This window comes from Panulirus ornatus, chromosome 10 (genome assembly GCF_036320965.1).
Source record: "Panulirus ornatus isolate Po-2019 chromosome 10, ASM3632096v1, whole genome shotgun sequence".
Classification (NCBI taxonomy): Eukaryota; Metazoa; Arthropoda; class Malacostraca; order Decapoda; family Palinuridae; genus Panulirus; species Panulirus ornatus.
In genome coordinates, this window is record NC_092233.1 from 7,484,218 (window position 1) to 7,501,435 (window position 17,218).

The 17,218-nt window shown below is 38.2% G+C and overlaps 1 protein-coding gene across 2 annotated transcripts in view; it reads left to right on the plus strand.

Annotated features, from left to right (window-relative positions):
• Positions 1-727: 727 nt before the first annotated feature.
• LOC139750764 (targeting protein for Xklp2-like) overlaps positions 728-17,218 on the plus strand; it is a 58,711-nt gene continuing 42,220 nt past the window's right edge. The window contains exons 1-6 of one of the 2 annotated variants that reach the window (XM_071665483.1): positions 728-906; positions 6,607-6,714; positions 8,813-8,971; positions 11,444-11,599; positions 12,702-12,853; positions 16,664-16,779. In XM_071665483.1, the coding sequence (XP_071521584.1) occupies positions 6,618-6,714; positions 8,813-8,971; positions 11,444-11,599; positions 12,702-12,853; positions 16,664-16,779 (680 nt within the window). In that variant the 5' untranslated portion in view covers positions 728-906; positions 6,607-6,617. The remainder of the gene's footprint in view (positions 907-6,606; positions 6,715-8,812; positions 8,972-11,443; positions 11,600-12,701; positions 12,854-16,663; positions 16,780-17,218) is intronic. The other variant, XM_071665484.1, reaches the window with a different exon arrangement.

Here is a 17,218-nt window from a genome sequence, read left to right on the forward strand (position 1 = left end):
TCATTCGCCTTTGTACTCTAAAAAAAAAATCTGTATCAGCCGCGTAGTATGGAGCCCAAAACTGTACTGCATAATCCAAATGTGGTCTCCCCATCGCAAGATAAATTTGCAGTGATAATCTAGGAGTTTTATTGCTGACAGTTCTATCCATGATCCTTACATTGTATTAGCCTTAAGATCCTTGTTCTTCTAAATATCCTTGCCATTTCCTTAAACTTACAGTTAGTCCAAGATATTAACGACTATAGAGCCGTTTAGATTTACAGCATCTAATCTATCTCATTGTCTATGGTTGATATTAATAGAGGATGTTCACTCCTCCGGTATGTAAAACAGTTGGCCATTGATAAGCCATCAAAGACTAGAGTCTTTGATATACCATTGAAGCTGAACAATAGCTACCAGATTGAGAACAGTGATCTAAACACAAAGGCTTTAGCTTGAGTTCAGTAATGTAGTTAATTAAAGTGATTAAACACTAAGATTTACTGTCAATCATAAATTTGAAAAATATATACATCTAATGGTTGCGCTGACAGTGGTCCGAGCATCCGTAAATCCCTTATTTTAACGTCAAAAACCACGAATAGGAATCATTTGGAAATGATAACTATAATATCACCGAAAATATAAATTGTTCATTATTGTTTTTAAGCAATATGATTTATTTCCATAAACAGTTTTAGATTTTCGTTTGACAGCCAATCTTGTCGCCCATTGGTCGAGACTCGAGAGTTCAAACTGAGTCTTGTTGTAGTGTTCAAACGTCCTCTGGTCTTGACATCCAGTCAAACTTCAATTATAAGAATTATTTCGATTGTTTTCTTCTAGAGAAAAACTTAGAGATCAGATCAAGGAAGGACATTAGTGGCTGAAATCATCATATCCTCCAGTGTGTGAATTCATGTGAGTTATATAGTTGAAATGTTGGCCCACGATAATACACACCATTAGGCTAAAGTTTGAATGTTTATATTTCGATATATATTGATAACAGTAACATGTATTGTTGTTCACAGTTGTGAAGATGGATTTTTTCAGGGATTAACCTTAGTTGATACCCATTGTCTCATCAAAGTTGGAATATACTGATGTAGCAATTTTATCAAGTCAGTTAAACATGGACGAAGTTTTGATACTTAAGGTTAATGATGCTCTTGTGAGCAATTTCCAAATATTTGTGTGCCTTTGAACGAATCTCCCCACGTTTTTCCATAATAGGTTAATAAGGTATCAGGTAGTTTCAGCATATTTTAGGTAGTGCAACTGAAGGCCGTGCGTTTACTTAGTGACTGGTGTTGACAAAGATCAAATCAAGTGAGGATAAACATTTTAAGGGGTCCACAGGAGTGTCTTGGAGTTGAGAGAAATGCATAGCAGTGGGATTATATTTAGTAAAGATGATGTAGAGCATTTTCTTTTATCTTAGTGATAAGTAAAGATGAGGGGAAAATGTGGTTCTAATGTAGAATTAGGTGAAACACCCTTAGAAATAAAGATGATCTATGATATCCTCACCAAACACCTGGGATTTATGTAGAAGAAATGGTAAATTACGAGTTTAACAGTGCATCAAAACTGTTATTACATAACGAGTGTATTTGATCTGCATTGGTAGTGTGATATGTAGAAAACAGCAAAAAGTGCAGAGCATGAGTTGGGAGTGTTTTATTATACTTAACATGTGGGGTTTTTTTTCCAGCTAATCGGCGTTATTTGGTCAAACGATTTGCTCATTTCTTTTTGTCGCTATTTTCTCTTGTACCATACCATCTTTGGGTTACCTTCAAGTAGGTTAGGTTTGGGAGCCTAGGGCTGAGTGTTTACTTTGAAGAATTTATGAGAATGATTTGCAGCATATATGGATGTAGAGAAAGCTTACCATATGGTTGTCAGTGAAGCCTTGTGGATAGTCTCATGATGCATGGGATACAGTAAATGGAGGGATACCGTGCTAATAGCAGTGAGGAGAGTAAGGCATGTATTTAAGGAGGAAGTTGAGTGGTTTTTCATGAAGCTTGTGTCTGATATGTGATGTCACCATGGCTTTTTAGAATGTGTATGGATGGGATGGTTTCTTGATGAGGAAATTGAATGCAAGGTTCTTGGAATTAGGGATGGGTCTCTCGTGTGCTGGTGACTGCAGTGGGGTGGCATGGGAGATGAATCGGTTGTTGTGTGCAGTTGATGCAGCTCTGATGGCATACCGTGGAGAAACCCTTGGAGCTGTTGATGGAGTTTGGTTGATTGTGAGAAAGAAGAAAGTAGAGAGCAAATGTGAAGAAAAGAAAGATTTTAAAGTGCACTAGGGAAATGAGACAATGTTTTGAGGGTACATTTGAATGGGAATGTCCAAGAGGTAGTGGAGTTGTTTAGGTGCTTAGAAATAGACATTGCCGTGTATGGAAATATGGTACTGAAGAGATTCATTGAGTTAAGAGAGGGGAATCAGGCCATGGATCTTTACTGATTGTGTGGATGGAAAGGTAAGTGTCTGAACAAATTTCGGTATGTTTGAAGATACAGTATTGTAATTTTGACAGTGTTTTTTTGGGAATGTTTTGGGTCTTAAGTGCAAAAGAAGGGAATAGGGTGAATGTGTTGAAATTCAAATGCCTGAAGAGTTTATGTGGTGTGGGGTTGGTTGATGTTATGGGTCTTGAATGCAAAAGAAGGGAAGAGGGTGAATATGTTAGATATGAAATGCCTGAGGACAATATGTAGTGTGAGGCTGCTTTTCTAAGAAATGAGAGGTGATTGAGAGAGCTGAGTAAGGTATTTTAAATGATTTGGGTATATAGGGAGGATGAGCCAAGAAATGCAAAGAGGATCCTCGTCTCAAAAGTGGAAGGAGGAAGTTGGGGGGAGGAGCTGGGCTGAAACAGGGCATCTGACTGTTTCGTGGTAAACCATAGTGTGTGGGTCTCGGCTGTCGATGGTGGGTTCTGATTTCAGTACATTATGTATGGCAGCTAGAGAATGAATGTGTGCAAGTGATGCCATTGTATTTTTCTTCCTGACAGTGCCTTAATAAGGTGGGGAAAATATTTAACTATGGAAAATGTTATTCACATTTGTTGTCGTTTTCTGTGTTCCAGGAACAGATGAAGAAAATGCCTGATTCACTAACATTATTTTTTCTAGCTTTCATGTGTAATGCACTGAAACCACAGCCATTATCCACAGTCAGGCCCCACAGACCTTTCCATGGTTTCTACCAACTGCATCAAATGCCCTGGTTAAGTCCATTGACATCATGCTGTCCCCTGTGTACAGTATTTCTCCAGTTCAATCTATAATATACATGCCTTTCACCTTCCTGCTTACAAAGGACCTGATCACTCAAAATCTTTTTCTCCATCCTTACATATCCAGTTTGGTTTCCCACTTCTTGTCCCTTCCACTTTTGACAGATATGTCCTCTTTGTCAGCCTCTCCTCACTTTCTCTTCATGTATTACTATACTAGTCACCTTATTATTACTTAATTGATCAGGCCCCCCCCCCCCCCCCCCCCCCCCTCCAAATATTATTTTAAACCTTGCATTTCCAACGCATGCACCCTTCTCCGTACATTTTCATCCCTCACCCATGCCTTGTATCCACAGATCATTGGGCCAACTATACCTTCAAACATAATCATTTATCCTCCCAGGTATTGACCTCTCTTTTCACATATTTGCTCCCATAAGTTTTTTCCTCTCATCCACCCTCCTATAGTTGCTATTATTATTATTATTATTATTATTATTATTATTATTATTATTATTATGATAATTATAATGATGATTGTGAATGGTTTTATATTTACTTTTGCTTGCATAAGGTCCTGATAATGTTTAGTTGTCAGCCATCCTTCAGCTGTTGAAAGCCGTACCCCTTTAAGGAAGACAGTTTTTGGGCTTTAGAAAAGACTTTACGGTATGCCCCTCCAAACCAAGAAATGCTGAATGCTGCATCATCTGGAACCAGAACTTTTTGAAAATTTGCTGATGTTTGGAATCCAGTAGAGGGAAAAGGGCATTCCAGGTTGTATTCATATTGTTGTGTGGATGTTTAGAATGAAATGCTGCATGGCTGCGTTGTCTTTTATATGAACATTTCACAAGTCCCACATGAATTTATACGAAAAGTACACATGAAGTATGATGCTTGAGTTTTCTCCCAAAACACAAAACGCATTAAAAAACCAGTGCAAATGTGCACCGGTTACTCTATGTTTGGGAGGATGGTAAAATGGTCCACTTTAGTTGTGGATGTAAAGAATCTGTCGTGTTCAGATTTCAAGTTAATCAGTATTGGTAAAACAATGTGACTTGAAGGGTGTTTGTGGACAGAGAAGTAGGCATACAGTTTTCAACCCAATAGGAGAAGTGTAAGTGGTATCTCATACAGAGGTAGAAATGATAATGTAGCTAAGAGAAAATGGTTCTTGTTTTGGAGTAAGTGGCAGAGGAGGGCAGTTTTTATTGAAATTTTCATGGTTTAAATTTTTTAGCATTTTTTGATATTTACCATAGCTTGAACATACAGTATCTTACTTATTGAACCCAGATGTTTTTTCATGCAAGCCTTCCCTGAATTTTATATCTAAGCTAGGAAACTATGTACATATGGTTCCCCTCCCTTTCTATATGGTAAATATGTTCCAAAAAAGAAGGGGGACATAAGAGTTAGGAAATGTTTCAAAACCTCAGCTACCTTCTACCCAAACGTACTTTTATATCTTGTTTATGACAGCTTTATCTTGTAAATACAGACAATAAACACATAACAGGCTGGAATTAAATACAGGAGATATAAAAGGAACTATTGGGAAAAAAAAATCAGATGCTTACATAAGTTTGCTGAAAGACAGGCAGATATGGGTGTACTCAACAGAAGGAAATGGCTCAAGCCAAAGTGGTGGTGGGGGTTTAGATTGTTGTGAGGGCTGTTTGGGTCAGACTCAACATACATAGGCAGGGTGATATCCAGTGGAGAATTAACATGCATTAGGCTATCATGTTTGATAGCCTAATGCTGTGTGTTTGCATGTACATAATTGCCTATTTGTTCTGTACAGGGAGGGACTTTTCCACTTGTAGAGTTCCATTTTTTGGATACTTTCTTGTATAGAGCTCCATTTTTTGGATACTTTCTTGTATAGAGCTCCATTTTTGTATACTCTCTTATGTCATACAACCTTTTGATGTCTTAACATCTCAGTTATCCCTCCAACTTTCATGATTCACATTTTTTGAATTGTTCAGTAGATGCATTTAACCTTACAATTAAGAAGATATTCATAAAACAAGGAAAATTGACACCAGAATAATATTTGGTCCATTATTTTCACTCATATAATGTATGGAAGTTTTGTACATTTTGGCAGAATGCACTAAAAAGTGTAAGTGTAAGGCCAGAGTGTCAAGTGAGTTATCACTGATCATGTTTTATCATAATATACCTACAGTGAGATACTGATGACTTAGTATTACGCTTTATCCTCATATGAATAAATTCTACAAATTTGTACCTCAGTTTCATGTTTCCATTATCATGAAATGTCATTATGTGGGATGCCCTGTATAGTGTAAATGAGTTGTTCTTGATCTTTTGTTGCACGTGCCATCTCACCTAATATTAAAAAGTTATGGATATGCCTCAAAAATAGATGAAAATAACTATACATTGTGTTCATTGATATAGTCTTGATAGTGAATCAGGAGGTGTAATATACAATAGCCATAAACTGTCATGTCAGAAGGAATTGGAGTTTGATGAGCGGTGCCATGATTGACAACCGCTTATTGTGAACAGATGGAGTAATTGCTTTACAACTGTTGAGGAAACGACATGCTTAATTCATGGTCAGTAATCTTTATTATGAAAGTGAAAGTACACAAAAAACTGAGAAATATAGACAATCAGTTGTTATATCTGATGAAAATAGATTCATCCATCACAATGAAGAAACACAGGCTATATGTCTACCCCAGGGTCATACCCACCCACACACCTATTGTCACCAATAGATTTCTCACTTGTCGGTCGTTTTAGCAGGTAGCGAACACATCTCAAAGTTGATCTTGTCATTAGTATTGTTTATGATGTGTAACTTTTTATAACTTCTTGAACTTCATTAATGGTTGAGTGAGGGGGGGCAAAATAGGAAGTTCAGCAGCCATAATGACAGAAATGGAAGACATATACGTCTTAGCAGAGAGAAAAGTATCATATTTTGTATGTGGAAGCGTGAGAAACATGACCACATAGCCTTGAATAAGTGAATTCAAAGTGCATGTAAAGAATTTTGGGTTGAAATAGTTTAACAACACACAAGCAAGTTCACACATTGAACCCAAATAAAGCAAAGGAAATCTGTCTTAATTTTGGCACTTTAAGTACAGTATACAGTATCTTTGTTTTAGTTTGGAAAAATTGGGATTGATCTGTTAATGTGTTTGTATTCTAGTTTCATGATAAAGCTGTAATCTTACTGTAAAATGATTGTGGTGGATCTGTGTAGTACACCCAGACATGTGGATATATTAATGAGTAACAACTATGTTTTTCTGAAGAACCTTCCTGTATATCTTTTCTGACTTGGTTGATTTCATTACAGAAGTCATCAACATGGCTGCCACTGATGACGATTTGTACGAGTTTGATGCCCCAAACTACTTTGATTTTACTGGGAATGATGACACTGAGGTGGATGAATCCTATTTTGGTAAGGTTTGAATTGTCTGTTGGTACTTTTTTTTTTTTTGAAAACTTTGGTTTACATTGTGTGCAACCATGTAAACACTGCAGCACAGCTGTAAGGAAAGAAATTTCTCATTTTAGTTATGATTTTAGATACAGAACTTTGTGTTTATGTACATTAATAAATTATTTTCTCATTCTCATGGTAATTTTCCTCATGCCGATTATATTTTCTTTTTTCAATTATCTTCTGTTGGAGTTAGTTGGGCTGCACCCTTATTATTATATTCATGTTAGTTCCATTTTTCAATCTATCTATCTCTGATGTCTGTTCCCAACCAGAACTCCCTCAAGGGGATGGTCATGGCAATAGTCTCTCCATAACTAGTGAACTTCATATTTCTATTGCAAGCTATCATGTCCCATAAGGTTTGTATCCTTATGTACTGTCTGTTTACACCTTGCATGCAGAAATGAATGTAAGATTTTTTTTCTGGTGCAGTTGTGATTGCTTGAGGAATGTGAAGACTGAAAGGTTACATAAGAAACACAGGTAACTCAGCAATGATACTACTAACCTTTTGACCACTTTGTAACTAACCACCAGCCCCTAAGTAGAAATGAAATGCAAACCTTGCATCACACTTCAGCAGTCTCTTCTCGTATGGATCCCCCCACCCCCAATAAATATAACTGACAAAACATACAAATTGAAGTAAACCCATCAAGCACTAACCAATCATCTCCCACCTCAAGCTTAAACTCCACCTCATCAGACATACACCCAATTGAAGCAACACCCCTGACAATCAGGAGTCACACCCTATCTTGTTCTCAACCATAGCATTTCCTCTTTTACAAAAAAATCTTCAGATCTTCGTACTTGCCTCCACCAGTTAATGATAGGATAACCCACCAGCTGCCCCTCTCAGCACAGTAACATCTAATAAGAATCTCATTTGCACATTTGTTACCTATTATGTAATCCATTGATGCCCACTTCCCATCATCCCAACTTGCTTATTATTATTATTATTGTTAATCTTATCATTTATTATTATTATCATTATTAGTATTATACTTAACCGCCGTCTCCCGCGTTAGCAAGGTAGTGCAAGGAAACAGACGAGGAATGGCCCAACCTACCCATATACTCTTGTATATACATAAACGCCCACACATGCACAAATACATTTCACCGTATAAATACATGTACATATATACACATGTACATATTCATACTTGCTGCCTTCACCCATTCCTGTCACCACCCCACCACACACGAAATAGCATCATCATCATCATCATCATCATCATCATCATCATCATCATCACCACCACCACCACCACCACCACCACCACCACCACCACCACCACCACCACACACACACACACACACACACACACACACACACACACACACACACACACACACGGCACGCTAGGTAGTGCCAGGAACAGACAAAAAGGGCCACATTCGTTTGCACTCAGTTTCTAGCTGTCATGTGTAATCCACCAAAACCACAGCTCCCTTTCCATGGTTACCCCAGATGCTTCACATGCCCAGGTTCAATCCATTGGCAGCACGTCTACCCCAATATTATTATTTTATTCTCTACTTAATAGCTGTTTCCGGCATCAGTGAGGTAGCATTAGGAAACAGATGAAGAATGTCCAATCCACTCATATACACATAAATATACATATTATCGTTATTATTTTTTTATTATGCTTAGTCGCTCTCTCCTGCGTTAACGAGGTAGTGCAAGGAAACGGAGGAAAGAATGGCCCAACCCACTCACATACACATGTATATATGTAAATGCCCACACATGCATATATACATACCTATACATTTCAACATATATACATACACAGACATATTATTTTTTATTATTATTTTGCTTTGTCACTGTCTCCCGCGTTAGCGAGGTAGCGCAAGGAAACAGACGAGGAATGGCCCAACCTACCCATATACTCTTGTATATACATAAACGCCCACACATGCACAAAGTACATTTCACCGTATAAATACATGTAATATATACACATGTACATATTCATGTACATTATTATTATTGAGATGATTGATTACACTGATTAGCATGTCTTTTTCATACCAGACTTTCCAAGGAGTGCTGAAATGAAGGATGAAGGTGTTGTTTTGAAAGAATTACAGCCACAAGTACCATCATCGCATGGTGTTCCTATGGAGACACCAAAGAGGCCACCTAACACCTCTCCATCAGATGCTCAAGAGAAAATTGAATCTGATGACAAAGGTATTTTAAAGAACACGCTTACATTTTTAGTATACTGTATTTCACTGATGCTTTATAAAGCCATCTAGGGTGACTATCTAATCACACTCCATTACACTGAAACCTTTGTTCAGAAAGGATTAATCCATCCCCTGCTATAGTCCTTAAGTCTACTGTACAGTGCTTAGAGTGCAGGAGATTCTCAGATATTCATAGATTTTTTTCTTGATTTTACTCATTCCCACATAAAACAGCAAATTATAAAAGTGATATTATTATAAGAATTAAGAGAGGAAAGTGATTGGTTCTCAGTGAATGTAGGTTTGCGGCAGGGGTGTGTGATGTCTCCATGGTTGTTTAATTTGTTTATGGATGGGGTTGTTAGGGAGGTAAATGCAAGAGTCCTGGAAAGAGGGGCAAGTATGAAGTCTGTTGGGGATGAGAGAGCTTGGGAAGTGAGTCAGTTGTTGTTCGCTGATGATACAGCGCTGGTGGCTGATTCATGTGAGAAACTGCAGAAGCTGGTGACTGAGTTTGGTAAAGTGTGTGGAAGAAGAAAGTTAAGAGTAAATGTGAATAAGAGCAAGGTTATTAGGTACAGTAGGGTTGAGGGTCAAGTCAATTGGGAGGTGAGTTTGAATGGAGAAAAACTGGAGGAAGTGAAGTGTTTTAGATATCTGGGAGTGGATCTGTCAGCGGATGGAACCATGGAAGCGGAAGTGGATCATAGGGTGGGGGAGGGGGCGAAAATTTTGGGAGCCTTGAAAAATGTGTGGAAGTCGAGAACATTATCTCGGAAAGCAAAAATGGGTATGTTTGAAGGAATAGTGGTTCCAACAATGTTGTATGGTTGCGAGGCGTGGGCTATGGATAGAGTTGTGCGCAGGAGGATGGATGTGCTGGAAATGAGATGTTTGAGGACAATGTGTGGTGTGAGGTGGTTTGATCGAGTAAGTAACGTAAGGGTAAGAGAGATGTGTGGAAATAAAAAGAGCGTGGTTGAGAGAGCAGAAGAGGGTGTTTTGAAATGGTTTGGGCACATGGAGAGAATGAGTGAGGAAAGATTGACCAAGAGGATATATGTGTCGGAGGTGGAGGGAACGAGGAGAAGAGGGAGACCAAATTGGAGGTGGAAAGATGGAGTGAAAAAGATTTTGTGTGATCGGGGCCTGAACATGCAGGAGGGTGTAAGGAGGGCAAGGAATAGAGTGAATTGGAGCGATGTGGTATACAGGGGTTGACGTGCTGTCAGTGGAGTAAATCAAGGCATGTGAAGCGTCTGGGGTAAACCATGGAAAGCTGTGTAGGTATGTATATTTGCGTGTGTGGACGTGTGTATGTACATGTGTATGGGGGGGGGGGTTGGGCCATTTCTTTCGTCTGTTTCCTTGCGCTACCTCGCAAACGCGGGAGACAGCGACAAAGTATAAAAAAAAAAAGAAAAAAAATAATAATTTTCTAAATAAGATTATGTACAAGTCAACATTGTGAAATGTACTTATGTGTCATACAAACCATTGATGATGTTTTTTTCATCTTTTTCTGCTTAGCACACAAAGTATATTAGGTGTACCACCATAAGAAATATGTAGTGAGATCTGTTATCATTTTTGAAGGTGTTTTTGTTAGCAGATGCAGTCATTGATACCTTTTTCTCTGTAGGAGCCTCAGCTTCACAAATTATTATGTGGTGAGAGAGCAAATATGGCACTTGCATTGCTCCCTTGCTTGTGGCCTGTTAAGGGTGAGGCACTAGAGGATAAGAAATGGCATTGGAGTTATGGAGACTTTTCTGCCATGGCTATCCCCTTGTGAGAGTTCGTAGGGGGAATGGGCATCAGAGATATATAGATAGGTAGAGAGAGCAAAGATCTTGTATACTCATTTGCCATAAACTGACCAGTGTATGTAAAGAGATACAGGTAATATTGTTTGGTAGTGTTGTATGGGATGCCAATGTAAGTGTTGATGGACATGTATTTCAGCTTGAGGATGAGGAAGGCGATTCAGAAATTTTGTTCCTGTACATTACAGCTGCTGTGAACAGAAAAGAATATTGATGTATCCAGCACGACTGCTCTGGATGAGTTATAGAGACTATCTCAATTTTGTATACAGAATAGGATGATTTCCTGTGTGATAGATAGCCTTGCATATTGGCTAAATGTTAGGTCCAGTAAATAGAAGTATTCGTAGGTAGGGACATTTAAGCAGGAGCATTAGGTAGAAACAGTCAGCAGAAGTAGTGGGTAGAAGTAGTCAGTAGGAGCCTCTACAAACACTGTACTAGAGTTGCCCTCTGCCAGTGGCTTGTTAAGGTGAGGCACTGAAGACTAACAAGCAGCACTGGGTTTCACAAGTTAGGAAGACTCTATTGCCATGGCTGCTTCTTTGAGGTAGTTCCAGTTAGGAACAAGCTTTGGAGTTGTAGATGGATAGATAGAAACAATGATTCAGAATAGTTTGTCACTTATCATGTCTTTATCTTAATAGATTGCCAAAGGAATGGTGAAGTTGAGGAGGCTGTATCATCAAAGGAAGTGCAGCAAGAAGAGCCATCATCACATGCTGTACCGACAGAGACACCAAATAGGCCATTGACTTCTCCTCCGTCAGGTGACCAGGAGGAGGTGAAACCTGATGACAAAGGTAGAAAAAATATAATTATCATCTTATATACAGTATTCTCTAAAACTTTAGTTTGATATTACCTGGTAAGAACAACTGAGTAGCATGTAGGTTTCACTTACCAGCTGAATGCATATTATACCAAAGGAAACTTTATGAAGCCTAACTAGCTACAGACTGTAGTTTATTTTCTTTTATTTATGAATACCCCAGAACTTCATTCCCAGGGGCTCCTGTAGCCCAGTCCTGTACTACACTCAGCAGCAGGTATAGGATGGACATCTCGTAAACAAGAAGCTCTTTGATGAGACTGTACCCTGGTTTGACAACTGATGATGATACAGCATTACCATATGATGACTTTTCACTCACAATGTTACTTTAAGCAGGCAGAGTATGGTAACATTTCATGATTTTAGTTGCCAGTGCATCTGCTATGCTGCTATACACAAAAAGGAAATGGGAGGGTTTTGTTTTTTAACTGCAATTATTTTCTTCCTTTACGTGAGACTGTTAGGAATTTTTATAACTTTATAGGGTTATTGATTTCAGGAGAATATTCTATCAGTACAGTCTTTTATATCTGTCTAGAGAGGTTTGTTTTGTGTGCATTCATTTAGGTACAAATGTTCATGTGTTGGTTGCCTTTCCCATATTGACATGTTAGTGTTAGGAACAAAGAAACAAACAGTATCTTTGCACACATCCATTTTCTAGCTGACTTATACTGTGTACAAGTCAGAGACTGTGACACACACAAGAAAGATGAAAATAGTGGCCTTAAAGAAAGCAGAAAAATAAGACAGGAAGACAAGGACAAACCTGGTAAAAATGCTAACAAAGGCAAGTACTATGCTAGTTTTGTTTCGTACTGGATTACAGTATGTTATAGCAGAATAAGGGAATGTGTAAAGACCAGTATGTCAAAACAAGTGAAATGTACAAGCTTTCATGGAGTACTGTACTTGTTTCACCACTAGTGTTTTCAGTGTAGTGTAGAAATGATGGGTACCAATCATGCAAGCTATACATTTTAGTATATACTGTGATTTATGAATTGAAGACCACTTATGTTAAGCAGCTGATATTTAGTATAATCAAAAATTATTTATCGTGCCCACAGAGAATGCTGGAAGTAATTTAGTAAGGAGAGTCAGATCTGCGAAGCGTAGAAGCAGTCTTAAGGGCATTTCACTTAATGTTGGTGTTCGACAGTCTCCAAGGCTTGCTGCTATTGCTAAGGTACACAACTCACCAGTCGTCTATAATCCTAAGGTAAAGAAATAAGATGGTGTGTTTTTATCCATCCACCTGAAAAGAAATTCAAAAGGAGTGTGCTGCTTGTTTGTCTTGGGTTTGTGGCATGCTAGAATGACTGACAAGTTTCTGGTTATACTCGGAAGCATAATACTTAAGGTCTTAATGAAGCTGTTAATATTTTTTCATTTTGCCATTTCTCACTTCAGCAAGGTAGCACCAGAAAAAAGAATGACCTCATTTGTCCGCAACCACTCTCTGTCTGTTATGCATAATGTCCTTGGCCATGCCTTTTGGATATTTTTGTGAATTCCCCTGACCACTTCACATACCTTGGTTCAGTCCATTGACAGCACATTGCCGCCTGTAACCTATCTGTCTGTCTATGTCTCTGATGCCTGTTCCCTTTGGGAACTCCCATTAAGGGGGTGGCCATAGCAAAAGAGTTTTCACTTATCCCTCTCCTGACATGCCACCAGCACATACACCATTCCACCCATTGTTCCTCCATTTTTCACCCTCCACTACTTTTCCACTCTAATTATCTCTGTCCTGTACTTGCCTTTGAACCTTGTGCATTGTACAGGTCCTGATAACACAAAGCCTCTTTCGCTCCATCCTTATGTCTCCTTTTCCTTTTATTCTATCAAATACCAAAAGTGTAAGAAAATGAGAAATGTAGATTCAAGGATCCAGTAACAGTGGAACATGTTCTTAGAAAGTACAAGAACCAGAATTGGTAATAATAGAAATGCAGGAGGAAGAAAGAAAAATTGAGATCAATATTTATTTATTTATTATACTTAATTGCTGTTTCCTGTGTTATTGAGGTTGTGCCAGGAAACATACAGAGACATGGTAATAGATGTGCAGAAAGATTTGAATCGAGGTGAAAATTGTACTGTGAAAACCAATACTAATAGAAATACTGGGATGAACATAAGCTAAAATACAGATGGATGAAAAAGGGAATAAATGGAGATTCTCAAACAGAATGAAACAATGAATGCCTGAATACAAATATGGAAATTGAATGTCAGCTTTGAATAGAAGGCCAGCATGGGATGTTAAGAAAAATATAAGACTAATCAAAACAGGAGACAGAGAGAATGTAACTCAGAAAAATAATTACAGTATGAATTAGATATATGTGGATGGGAAATGATTCAAGAGAACTAAAAGGTTTGATTGATTATATGGCAGTGTTTGAAACTTTGTGCTGGATGCTAGAGTTTTCAGAGGATTCTATGGAGATTCTGAACTGTTTTGTAGTTCTTGTGAAGGTGAGGATCAGGGAGAAGTGGAGGCATTGCGTAAGGAAGAATGGTGAGGTAAAAGTGTTGGCAAGCGAGAAGATGATTTAGAAAGAATGCAAGGAGGACTATGAAAGAAGGGTGACATACCATTTGATGAAAGTGTAGGTAATGTAGGGATGCAATCATGTGTTAATGACATGTTTAAATTATTTAGAGAAAGATTGTAGAATTAGTAGTTGGCTTCAAGGTTGTGAGATGATAAAAGTGCATGGTGGATGGATGAGATTAGCAGTGCTGTGGAAGGGAAGAAAAATCCATATTGTAGATTGCTTAAAAGGAAATGCTATGAGGAGTTCAGCAAAGGAGGCAGGAAGAATATAAAAAGATGAGTAAGTGGAATGTTAAGAGGGTAATAGAGGAAAGAAAAAAAGAGTAAATGAAGATTTTGAAAGCTGAGTTAAAAGTTTGAGTAAAGTAAGAAATTGTACTGGGAGGAGTTGAAAAAGGAAAGTGGTGGATGTAAGACTGGAAATGTGAATGTGAGAAATAAGGAAGGGGAGTTGCTTAATCAAAAGGAGGAAGTGAGAGTATATGGAAAGAGTATGTTGAAGAATTGGTGAATATGAAAGGTGAGGCAGCAGTTGTTACATGCATGGGTATGGAGGATGGAAGGAAAAGGATATAACTACAAGGCCTTATAGCACCGGAAATGGATGGAATTACAGCTGAAATGTTGAAATATGGAGAAAGTGTGATAAGAGTGGATTCATTTGATATGTAATTTAGCATGAAGCAGGAGGTTGTGCTTGAGGATAGGATGAAAGCTATTACTGTTCTTTTATTCAAAGGAAAGGTTGCTAAGGATGTAGCGTTATAGGGGAATACAGCTGTTAAATATACCAGGAAAAGTGTATGCAAGTGTTGATTGATGGAGTGGTGGAAGCGACTGAATACAGAATAAGGTGAATACTCTTACCAGTTACCTTCAGCTTGGTTTTGTGTGTTCCTGCAGCATTGCTGCAGCCAAGAAATGTTACCCTATCTTTGAAATCCTTACTCCCAGATGGAAACTTTTCAGTATCTTGGGCAAAGATTTTTCATGGCATATGACACTATTACAGGGCAGATTTGTCAGCAGTATACACTTGTTCTGGGGCTGCAAGCAATTAACAGGACTTAATTAGCTTGGCTGCAGTGTAGACAGATTTTGGCACAGTGCTGCTAACAGCATTGCACCATTGGCAGATCCATAAACTAATAGCAGCAGATTCAAAACATGCCAGACCATGGGGAGTTGCTGGATTAGAGAGGTACAACTTGTACTTATCTTTCAGCGTGCACTGTAATATTGTATCCATTCCCACTTGTATAATTCTACACTCACACTCATATGTACCAATCACCACATGGCATGAGTGTCCAGCAAGAACCTGTGCTACAATTGCACTACCCAAAATGAAAAAGGAGACCTTTAAGTTAAAGGAAAAGATGACAATGCTGGATGAACTTTTACATGACTCTGGCATACCTGGTGTTTTTGAAAGTGCTGAACAAACTTTAGCATGGTTTCGACACACCTGTTGTGTTCTTCAAAACGTTCATATTATAATCTGTTAATAATATGGCAAATTGTATCCATATACATGTTTTTTCCAACACTTCTTTTTATTAGATTCTTCAAGGATTGGTGCATTAAAGATACATAAAAAAAAAACGAGGAAAAATGGGTTCTTTTTTCAAAGGTTTTGTATGTGCCAACAGACAGTTTGTTTTTCAAAAAAAAAAAATCCTTATATGGGACTTTCCAGAAGCTAATTTCTGCTACACAGGTGTTGTTTCACTTTGTTCCATCCTCACTACTTTACAGTTGCTCAGGTGAGTCTGTTTAGGTCCCCATGTAAATTAATGCATTCCACCCTGCCTTCTCTTTTGTCTCTCCTAGAAATCATTGAGGTTTGTTATGTATGCCCTCCTCTCCCAAAAACTATGCTGTCTCACTTAGGTGATTTTTTTCTGTTGAAAGTCATGTTTGTTCTAATTATCCTTCCTAAGACCTTGCAGACAACAATCAGACACCAATCTGTAGTTCAGTGCCTCTTTGCTTCAGATGAATGATTTAAAGGTTGGAGGTTGTATACATGTGGTTAGTGTCATGTAAGGGGAATGTAGTTAATGTATTATGAAGAAAAGATAAGGGTGGAACTAGAGCATATGAAGTGATCAGCAGAAATCTTCGAAAGATGTGTGGGTCCTGGTTGTGGATAGTGAGCTCTGGTTTCAGTGCATTATGCATGAACACCAGATTGTGGATGTGAATGAATGAGTTCATTTTTTCTCTCTTTTTGGTGTTACCTTCTGGAGATGGGAAATAGTGGACATGTATAAAGAATTAAAAGGAAACTAGGTTGTTCTGCCACTTATTCCAAAAGGGCTTGATTTTATACATGCTTTTGTTAGAAAAGGAAGAGACATTATTGAAAAGTTTAGAAATTTGCAAATAATGATTATTTCATAAAAAAAAAAACTTCAGATAGGAGAGTATGATTGTATGATTATTTTTTCCCCAAAACAGGCTTTGCGCAGGAAGAGTGCTGCCAGGCGGTCAGTTGGCAGTACAAGCCGGAATTCATCCAGTAGTCCCCATGACTCGCAGATAAGCAAGGTTCACAAACTTAAAATACAGAATAAGTAAGTTTCATTGGGACGATGATAAAGATTGAATATATCTATCTGTCTATATCTCTGATGCCTGTTCCCTTCAGTACCTCCCATTGACAGGGTAGCCACAGTAGAGGTCTCCAGTTGTCCTTAACATGACTCCTTTGTATAAACCATTCCATGTATTCTTCCCAATTTTCTCTCCCTTCAGTACTCTTCCACTCTATTTCCCAATGTCACAGGTGGCCTTCCTCTCACAGTTTAAATACTACACTTAATCTTATGACATATAGAGTGTTCAAAGAGGTTAACTACTTGTATTTTGTCTATTTGCTCCCATCACTATATTTACACCATTGTTTTCTTCATGCTTAAGAAGTAATTCATACTCTATTTATACTGCACAGGAAGGGATTTGTACATTAGTGGGTCCCCATTTCTTAAACATCCTCTTCTATCAAACAGCCTC